Below are 10,995 nucleotides of genomic sequence, written 5' to 3'. Positions count from 1 at the left end.
TAAGAGACAGTAATTATTCTGTCATAAATATTATATAATATTACATTATTATTATACAATAGAAAAATTTGCTCGTTTAGGATTGTTCCGTCTGTTTTTTTATTCATTCGGTCTAAACATGGCTTAAGAATTTTATGTAACGAGTCGTTTGAAAAATATGTACGCGCCGGGCGTAAAATACAAGGTGGACGACGCTCAGTTTGCAGAGGTTGCATAGTGAGACGGCTGAGCAGCGGTGCCCGAGCGTGTCCCGTGTGCAATGTCGCAACGTCTCCGCCGCTCTTGCCGGACGTGAAGCTACAACGCCTCGTGTACCTCGTGGTACCGGGCCTCTTCCGCTCGGAGCTCGAGCGAAGGCGTCACTTCCGGCTGGTGAACCCGCAGTGCCCGCCGCTGGCGCTACCGCTGGGCGCCTTGAACTTAACCTTGGACGATTTTGTCAGCCTGAGCTTGTGCGAGCTCGACGAACCGGAAGAGGAGGAGCGCGCCCACGAGTCAGAAAGCCGTGCCGGGTCACGGCATCGAACGAACGCCGATCGAACGAAACAAGAGGAGGCGATTCGGGTTAAGAGCACGCGATACCTTAAGTGTCCGGCAGGAGTGACGGTACGACACCTGGTACGACTGCTGATGCTGAAGAGAGGCTGGGAGGAGGCGAATTCTCCGGAGAACGTCAACAAGATCGAGATACTGAGCGAGAAAGGCAAGAAAGATCGACGCGACGCCGAGAAGATGGTGGTTCTGGACCAGTCGTGGACTCTGCTAGACCTCGCATGCATATTCGGATGGAAGAGAGTGAGTTTTCAATATTTTTTTGCATCCCATCATTAGATGTCTCCGTAATTTGCTTTCCGTCCGCATCGGTTTCATTAAAAATTCATGATGTTCGTACGACGTTGATCATTTGCCTTGCGATAGCCTTAATCATTTCCTATTGCATCGGTCATACGCGGAACATCGTACGTGACGGTGCAACATACAATAAGGGAAGCGATCATTTTTTACGTTGCAGGAAGCACCGATGAAGCTGTTCTATCGCGTGGTTAAGAAAGAGGACGTTATCTCCGTATCGAGAGTGAGTCCGTACAACGGGGAGGATGCCGGAAACGGTAAGGACACGACCGGGACTATGGAAAATATTCAGAGACCGCCGACGCCGCCGCCGAGCCCGAAACCCCCGCAGGAATGCGAAGTCGAGGCTCGTAGGATTTTAGAAAGTAGCACCGAGCCGCTTCGATCTTTGGAAACCAACTTGGAACGTGACAAAGAGCCGAAGGTGAAGAAGCCCCGTTGCGAAGTGACTCCCGTGATACGAACGCCCGACCTCGTACCGATACAGACGAATCAAGCACCGGAAGGATCGAAGACCAAAGACCTGGCCAGGCTGGAACACCGTAAGCACAGGAAACGGCGGAACAAACGAGTGATCGCCGAGATCACCACGCCGCGGGAAGATTTATTGAAGTTGAAGTTCCGATTGACCCCGTGCCCGCCGAGGATCACGTCGAGCGCAGGCGGTACCCAAACGAAGGAGAAATTGCTGCAGATGAGGGCCGTCAGAAGGGAGAAGATCAAAGCGACGACGATAAGTCAGCAACGATCGGCCGGCTTGGAAGGCGCTGCCACGAAGGAGAATATCGGAGAGACGGAAGAGACGATAGAAGAAATAATCGACAGCATCCCGGACGAGGTCGTTCGAATCGCACAAAATATAACTGCTCCAGAAGAAATTACTTCCACAGCACCGAGAGTCGAGCAAAGAGCCACAGCTTCCAGTTGCAGACCGTCGAAAAACGAAGAAACTGAGTCCGAGACTGTGAAAACGGTGGAGAAAAGTGGATCGGAACGGCCGAAGAAGGACGAGGAAATTCTTCGACGTTTGGGTTTGGTGTCTGTAGTCGAGGCCGGCGACAAGGCGAAACAGCGCGTTCAAGGTAACGGGGATAAGGCCGATAATTTGGATCGGGAGAAGCTCGAGAAACAAATACGCGAGAGCAAAGCGAATCGTATGAGGAGTCTGCTGGCTGAGAAGCAGATGCGCGACGCGTTGAAGATAATGTCGAAGACGAAGGAGGATCATTCGGCGCCCGCGCCACCGCCAGTGCAGCAGGTTAACAATCCCCCGAAGAAGAAAGGTCCGCCACCGTTAGCGCCATTGCGCGTCGCGAAGCCTTCCGGTTTCGCTACGTCAAGCGCCATTTTGGAACCGAACAATTCCAAGTACGAGATCCCATTGGACCTCAGTAGCGGTGGCACCATACACGGTAAGATCCTGGATCTGTCCGCGAATTTGTCGACTAGCAATTTCTCCACGTCTCCATCCTCGTCTTCTTCTTCGTCTCCTTCCTCCTCCTCGTCGTCCTCGTCCTCGTCCCCTTCGTCTTGCTCCGTGTCTCCGTTGAATCCACGGACACCTATCATTTTAAGTAACTTGCTAAGAATGAAGACGAAAGACTCCGATCAATGTTCTGTATCTCCGTTGAACACGCGGGCATCTGTCACTTCAAGTAGCTCGCCAAAAGGGAAGATGAAAGACTCCGATCAACGACGAAACCAAGATTCCAATCTAATGACACTTTCTAACGCCGCTGTGTCCCTGCTAAGCGGATGCGTCGCCAACAAGGATTCGGTCGATCCTCTGGTGCTCAGTTCGGCGAACCTCGCCAGCAAGGTGGCACTCAGAATACCGCAACCTCATCAGAGAATCTCCGGTTTCGGTATGAAAATCAAACCGAACCTGAGCATCAGGCACATCCCCAATCCCCAGGCTGTGGTCGCGTCGCAGTACAGAAATCAAAGAGTCAACTACTTCAACACCGCCTCGCAGCAGCCACCGTAAACGGGGAGGCTACTCACTGACTATACCTGACACCAATTACCCGGCATCCTACTCCATTTTGTTCGCTACTTCCTATTATTACGCGTAAATGATGCGAAACGAGATTCCTATGCGACCAACCCAAAGGCTGTACGTTACCATACATTTTCTCCCGCTTCCTAAGTATATTCCTGTTTGGTGAAACGCGAAGAGTTTCGCGTGGGTACGAAGACACACGGTAGGTAAAATATATCTAGCGAACGCAACTAAACTAGATCGTCCTCTTGGAAGTGAACGCGAGGCAATATTTAACTATGGTAAGGCTAAACGAAACGAATACACTCTTAAAAATGAACGAGTAGACAGTATCTATAGTATGAGAAATTGATTAGCCACGAATCGTGTGTCTCTTGCACTCGAGGAAAGAACAATGAAAATATCGATCCGTTGTTACCTAAATATCCTAAACGATGTATGTTTGTAATGCATGCATGTGTGTCTATGATCAATGATTAAACGCAAGTTATATACTTCCGTTTCTGATGGATGGATTTCTAAGGAGAGTCGAAATTTTGGCAAACGGCTCTATGCCCGTCAGAGGTGACGGGCGTTAAACGTAATTCAACGTATAGTTAGGAGTTACAAGGGCGGGTGACCGATTAGAAACACGGTGGATAGACTTCCACGTGTTGTCTATTCCTTATTAGAACACTGGAAGATTATATACTTCTTATAGAGATGCCAAAGAACGCCAGAGAACGTGTGCAATGTATTAGTGCAATTTAATTATCGTCTATAATAATATAATTCATATATTACGAGCGACTTATTGCGGCGTAGGGCCGACTTAGTTTCGTGGTTTAAGGGTAGATGCTAGTCGTTACGGCTAAGGGTATGCGAATCGGATGGATATAATTGCAAGTAATATCTATCAAGAGATGAATAACCGCAAAGAGCTTTCTAAAAGCTTCTTTTTCGACGTTTGATTCTCGATATAGAAGTGTACGCCGTTCAGTCGAGAAGCCGCTCCCAACGTATTAAAGAGGGGGCTTTTATTTCCTAAAAGTGTAAACTCATATCGCTGTTATTGATTTACGAATAATATTTATTATCGTCGAATTTATTATCGAGAATTTCGGAGACACTGGAAAATCTAAACTCGAATGAGTGCGAACGAAAGCTTGATACGACGATTTTTAATACTGTATCGGACTTTGTATAATCGAATAGAACTGATATCGTTGATACAAGGAAAGTAATAAACACGAACTTGATTTAAAGGGTATTTTAAAACGTTTAGCAGGAATTCAGATCCTACTCGAACGATCAGAATAATCAAGCGTTAACGATATAATACGCATCGATCGCGGGCGTACGCGTTGCTTACAAAAGCGTACGATAAATAGGCTGAGAGTCATATTGACGTTATGGTAAATTTAAACGTATACAATTTCTTAACTTCTAAAAATATCGTTTGCTAAACTAATTAAACTCGTTTTCTAAACTACTAATCTTATTCCCTGTTTAGAAAAATTTTATGAGGACAGCCTACACCATTATGATTCTCTACCTCAATTATTAGAAGATGAGACAACGTGTGTACGTGAAAATGCAATTTTAAACAATTGATCGAAATAAAGTTTGAGATTGAAACAAAAAAAAAAAGATGGGATGAGCAAACGTTCACGATACGAAATCGGATACTTATAGTATATTTGAATTCCTTGAATGACGAAATTTACGTCAATTAGTTACACGGTTGCCTGTCGTTAACGACGTTATAGCGGGAGAGGGGAATCACGCGATTTCGATTAAGCTAAAAATCAAAAACTGCCAGTTTAGGAAACGCGAGGGTTACGCTCGTTAGAATTTACGGTGAATTAAATGGGACCCAGACTTTTTTACATATTATTTTTCTACGGCCTTTTTAACCACGGAATCGCATTACGTTCTACAGTTACGATCGGTCATAATTTACCCGTTGATCCGCCGATTGTAGGATCATATCCAAGTTAAACAGACTGCGTAGCAAGATAATGTTCATTCGGGTCGATGATTTGCGACACGATAGATAGAATAGTTACAAAGACTGCGAAGGTTTTAATATCCGATTTGTTTCAAGAGCGAATAGCTGCCACGTAACCAATTGTCTGAAACAACGTTCGTTGCGTACTTCCTTGTTAACGACGCCAATAATATCGCCGACATAAATCGTATCTGAAACTAGAATTCGAAAAGACTTTAACGCGCAGGTATGCCCTTAGGTAGGTAATAGGTAGGCGCCTGCCTACCCTTCGATACCTTGCGTCGTAACGAGGGATCAAGAATTCTTCTACGACCTTGAATATCCCGAGTTTTCTTGAATTGTGTCCAAGTAAATGACGTATCCTATAAGCGTAGTGCCGAGAGTGAAAAAAAAAGGCTAAAAATTGTCGTTAAAGCGATCCGACAAAAAATCGCAGTCCTAATAGTCCGGGAGATTTCTTAAATACATTTCTTAAATACATTTACGCAAACTTCACTTTCTGGTATGAGTTATCCGTGTGACATATAATAGTAATATGATCATCTTTTCCAATTGATCCACAGGCCAGGGGATTACAGAAGGTTACTACTGTACTAATACTTCTTTGTATAGTAAAAAACACAAAAATAGTAGTCTTCCATCTGTAAGATAGGACAAAGGTCATCTTCCAAGCCTAGAAAGTTACGCTCCGCATACGGTCATCACATGGCGTACAATTTATACCTGAGGAAATGTATTCGTTCAGCGTCTCTGCAAGTAGTTAGTAGCATCCTTGCTGTCTGCATGAAAAGTCTGTTTCGGGATAAGTGATTTGTAAAACGGGTAGGGACCAACTCGAACCAGATGCCGGAACTTATTTTATTATTTTTTCTTTTTACCGTTTTGAGATGAAGTTTAAAGAGAATGAGTAAGTTCGAGTTGTTAGTTTCGTTCGTCATGGGTTCGGATCCATCTGCGATGCATGCTACTAGTCAAGTACAATAATCAGAGAAAAGGGAAAAAGTACTCAGATTTTTTTTGCGCTTACTTATGTGAGCGGAAAACGACCTCTGTTCCATTTTGTACATGGAAGACTATTATTTTTGTGTTTGTTACTATACAAAAAAGCATTGTAATCAATTTCATCCATGCGGGTATAAATTTTTTTCGTTAATTTTTTGCTGTACTTGTAACCCTTCTGTGACCCCCTGCCCAGCTCAGCTGGAAAAGACGGTCATATTACTTACACGGATAATTCATACAAAAAAAGTGAAGCTTGCGAAAATAGTCCCGAAATTTCTTTCGCTACCTCCCGGACTATGAGACCGAACTGTACTCGACTGTTTTTAAACTTTTTAACAAAGTCACGTTGTTTTCGTTGCGGAGCCTATTATTAACGTAGTTATGACGTGAATTTCTGTTTAAAAATTTTAGAACCGTAGTGAATGATAGGACAAAATACGTTATGGTCTGAAAGCACTTCGGTCCGTGGTATAGAATGTAACTAATTAGACAGTTACTATGATCATGGCCATGAATAGTAAATATGTAACGCAATACAGTATTCCCGCGGTAAACAAGCTGTGAGTTGTAATCGAATTAAGGATATCAATAGTCACTAAGGATACAGTTATTAAAACACTAAAAACTATTCGTGTTCTATGTTATGTATATTTTAATTTCGTTCTACGTTATCCTCTTACTGGATCATGGAACGGACCTAAAACAGCCAATATTTTATTAGCGCATTACCTACGATTCGATTAACTCTAGAATCATCAGTAAACAAGGTATTATTATACTAGATATTTGTATCAAACAAATTTTTTGATCATCGTCATTGCTAAATGTGCATTGCATAAAATTATTCCATGTGAAATTAGGAACCGGTAGTTTCGACTGTTTCGCTGGTTCTTGACAAACGATACGACGAGCAAAAGGATTGCGCGTCGTATACAATGTGACTGAATCAAAATCGACAAAAGATTGAAGTTACCGTAGATTAAGTCGCAAGATGACCCGAGCTATAAATACGTATTCCATACATACATAATATTGCTATACTACATACGTACGTACATGTATTTACACAGTACCATTGATCGTTCGAGTATCTAATTATCCATGTCATTATCGCATGGTTCTCTTTGTTTGAAAACTACCGTGTCATCGCTTCTCGTCGGCGATTAATTAATCGAAAATGTTTGTTATCGCTAATTAATGCGATTAATCCAATGTTTTGTTAATATTGTTTTTTCCAGAATCATGTTACACCAAGTGTATGTTCATTGCTCGTCAATAAATCATGATATGTATAATCAGAAACGTCTAATTACGTATTTCATCTCACTCGTTCCCTTTGATGTCTAGAATAAGTGACTATCCATTAATTTGCGCTGGAAAACATATATGCAACATCTTAAAAAATATATCCTATCTGTGTACCCATCAATAATGTCCTGAGGTATGCAACTTAGAAATCACGAAAATATAAACAAGTGACTCTTTCGAGTTTTCGAGACACGCATAGTAATCCAGCATCTCCACGCCATTTTTGCGTTCAGTCAGAAGCGACGTAGTACTTCGTACACGCATGTACTCATCTTAATTTAACGATACAATTGAAATATCAATATTCCTACGTTCATGAATATCGTATCGACCGAACGGTAAAACGGAACTTATCAAAAGATATCAATAATCAGAAGAGATCGACGCGACGAGGTATCCTATTCATATAATTCTAATTCGTACGAAAGTACAATAACTTGATTTCGTAAGGGACGTCTAATTATAATTTTAAATACGTCGAAAGTATAATTAAAAATAATCAATTTATTATTCTTATTATTGATTCTGAGTTTATACGAAATGAGTTATTCATTTTATTCCACACTATTTTGTGGTAGATTCATATTACTTGCATACTCGAGATAGAATTTTAATATACTGTCGTGCGAGTTAGAATTAATTATGTGAATATGAAGCGTCGATATTTGAAATAATTCTCTGATCTACGTGCTAACGAATAATCGAAAAAGTTACGAACGAGTCGGGGAGCCCGTGTAAATGGCGGAATAAGATTTAGGTAAAGGTTCACCGTGTCCCCTGGTGCATCGATTCCCTCGAGCGAAGCTTGGTTTATCAGCCAGTACAGGCTGCACGGAGGGGCACGAAGAGAAAATTCACGGGGAATCGCATAAGAGGTAGTAGTACGTACAAGGGGTCCGTGGATGACCTTCGTTACCTTCGGCCCCAGTAGGAGGCTGGGTACGAGGATAAAAAAGCGAGGAGGGTACGAAGGATGCCAACCTTCGACAACCTACATTAGGTACGGGAGACGAGGAGTCAGCCTGCGGCCGCGGGTCACGGAAACTCGACCGCTGATTGGCTACAACCTCCCCCAGGGAAGTGCGTCGAGAGCGTCGGAAGTGAAGAGGGGTGAGCTCGCCTAGAGCGTAGCCGTTCTTACACGAGGCGAAACGTCCGTTTCCAAGGAGGATTTTGCCTCGGTCCCTAATGACGATCGTACTACTATTCCAGCGCAACGTGTGCACTCGCCTCCCTTGGTAACCGCTTCCCCCTCTTTCTCTCTCTTTCTCAACGATTCGTCTTTCTCTCTTTCTCTTTTTTTCCCCCTGTTACACACTCTCCCGAATTTGATCTCCCTCTTTTCTTTCTCGCACTCTGTTGCCCCGGTCAGGCACGCTCTAATGCCGCCACCCCTTCGATCCCTCCACTACCTCCCGTCCCATAACGGCCTGCCCTTGTCGATTTCCATCCCATCGAACTATCCCTTTGCCAGCTTCTGTTTACGCCACACACGTTGTACGTACGTACCTACACTCTTATATTCAACGAGAGAGAAAGAGACAGAAAGAGAGGGAGAAAAAAAGTGAAAAGAGACGAAGGAGAAAGAGTTGGATGAAGCTGGTCAAGAAAGAGAGAGAAGGTAGGGATGGTAGATAAGGGAGAAAAGGGGTGGAAGGACGAGGGAGATGGGAAATTGTACGAGAACGAGGTTGAAGGAGAATGGTTGCGCGGAAAGAAGGACAAACGAAGAGGGAGTAAATGAGGAGTAGGACAGAGAAGGAGGGATGCATCGAAAAAGAGAGAAAACATACGTGTATCTATGTGAACTCGCGTTCGCTCGCGTGCTCACTCATACATGAAACGTGGACACAAATACATGTCGGGTACGAGTCTACGAGGGATACCTACACATTCATCCGCACCCTCCTACTGCCGAATGTAGTAGAGAATGAATAATGTACCCACGTACGGCCGATGTCAGGAGGGGCTCCAGGGAATGTAAGCATCGGTCCGTCCCCTCCGTAGGCTTTGTAGGCCGTTTATCGAAACGGCGCGGCGCAGCCGTCTGCGACACGGGATTGCTCGTAGGCGATCCTAGGATGCCGCCGTCTTGGCTTGCACTATCTACGTAAATAATAATCACGCGCTAAATCCGTATGAGTGTAGACACAATCAGAAAAGTTCTACCTTCCGAGATAAAATGAAAATAATTTTTTTCTAACACATTGTTATACGATGTGTATATGAATCATTGACAGTCAATTGTTTATAAACATTAATTGTTTATAACAATTATTAACAATACGTATATCATTTATACAATTTGTACATTCATTGATTACAATCATGAAAGATGATTACATATGTCCATTAGTGTATCCTACATTAATCAGTTTAATAGCAATAGTACGATTGAACATTAAATAGATGGGGACTGGAGAAAGTATTACAAGCCCTCGTTACGGTCTATACTTTATATTAGGCATAATTTCAGTGTCTCGTCTTCGATCGCCGCACGCAAATAGGTGGAGTGCTAGCAGGAGGCGAATGAAAGAGAGAATCGGCCTCACGCAGCTCGACGAAACACGTGGAACCTTTCCCAAAAGCGTATATCGACCGATAACGCGGCGCAGGCTCACTGGAGATCTTACACGTATACCAATATATCCTCCGACCGAATGTTCGGATCGGGCCGCCCACGTATCACCTACAGGTTCCGTACACGAAGAAAGGGAACGATTCGCGGAACGACCGACAAAGAACGAGAGTCGAGGAACCCGAAGAAAGGACCAAGGGAAAAAGATAGCTGCCCATCTAGCGGCGTCTCATTCGCTCGTGACTCGAGCCGCGTTCCACAGGCTGAAACGACCGACCATCCGTCTGAGCCTTTCCTGGTGGGGATAGCCCTCCAAGGGATCCTTCCAGAGCTTCGGGAGGAAGCCCCACAGTCGCTACTTTCCGGAACGACGTGCGTAGATATGTATGTATGCCAAAAGGGAGACCCGCAGGGCTGCCGAAGGGACGGAGGGTAAGGAACGCGTACGCACCATGCGAATATTTTTGTCGGTATCCACCGACTGTTCGGGAAGAGGTAGAAGGGGGAACAGTTCTTAAAGTACACCCAGGGAGTGTCAGGATTGGAAGGTCGATTGCCATGGTGGGAGTGTGCTGTTAGTTGCCTCATAGCTGACTGGCGTAATTAAAAACGCCCGTAATTAATGCTTCCCCGTCGAGCGTCGATTAACATCGACTTTTCGGAGGGCACGTTGCTGGAACGATTCTCCCTCCAGATTTACTCGTGTCTCGACAAATTTCAAATCACACGACGCACATGCATTTATTTACTTATATTTCGTTGGATCTTTTCATACAGCTACCAACTATGTATTGTGCGGCTACGGCACGCATGAATGCTAACGCGTACATTGTGTACCAGGGATATTAATTATGCATATTGTCGCGGTGCGTTCATTGCACAACAAAGATGCAGCTTGCGTCATTTTGATGCATTGTAACTCCGATGGTTTTAATCTTACCAACCGATTGTTCTTCTTTTTTTTTTTGTTATTCTTTTTATAGAACGAGCTCGTCAACTAACGCCGTTCGGTGAAGTATAACCGCCATTTTGGTCCTCATGGGTTTTAGGTTGAACGTGTATATCTTTGTCAATGGTTTATTCAAACTTAATTCGTGCTCCGTAAATCTTTTGCCAAAATTCTACCTATTCTTTTTGTAAAACAAGTAATGATCTACTTGAGAAACACGTTCGAATCTGTACCCCGTTTTCGATATCGTTACCGAATGTATCATGCAGCTCGAACACAGTCTTTCACGTCTGACCAACGTCAATCTCGGTAGA

At 43.9% G+C, this 10,995-nt stretch overlaps 1 protein-coding gene across 5 annotated transcripts in view; it reads left to right on the top strand.

Moving 5' to 3' along the window:
• The window catches only part of LOC108633048 (polycomb group protein Psc), a 13,750-nt gene extending 3,628 nt beyond the window's left edge, over nt 1-10,122 (top strand). For 4 of the 5 annotated variants that reach the window (XM_018037997.2, XM_026811013.1, XM_018037995.2 and 1 more), the window contains exons 3-4: nt 200-795; nt 1,013-7,148. In XM_018037997.2, coding sequence (XP_017893486.1) covers nt 200-795; nt 1,013-2,839 — 2,423 coding nt within the window. In that variant the 3' untranslated portion in view covers nt 2,840-7,148. Of the gene's footprint in view, nt 1-199; nt 796-1,012; nt 7,149-9,630 lie in introns of those variants that run through there. The other variant, XM_026811014.1, reaches the window with a different exon arrangement.
• The last annotated feature ends 873 nt before the right edge of the window (nt 10,123-10,995 follow it).

The sequence above is a fragment of the Ceratina calcarata genome, unplaced genomic scaffold, assembly GCF_001652005.2.
Source record: "Ceratina calcarata isolate Rehan_Ccalc_2016 unplaced genomic scaffold, ASM165200v1 scaffold180.2, whole genome shotgun sequence".
Taxonomy (NCBI): Eukaryota; Metazoa; Arthropoda; class Insecta; order Hymenoptera; family Apidae; genus Ceratina; species Ceratina calcarata.
The sequence above is the reverse complement of the archived record's forward strand: the minus strand, read 5'-3'. Positions and strand labels throughout refer to the sequence as shown.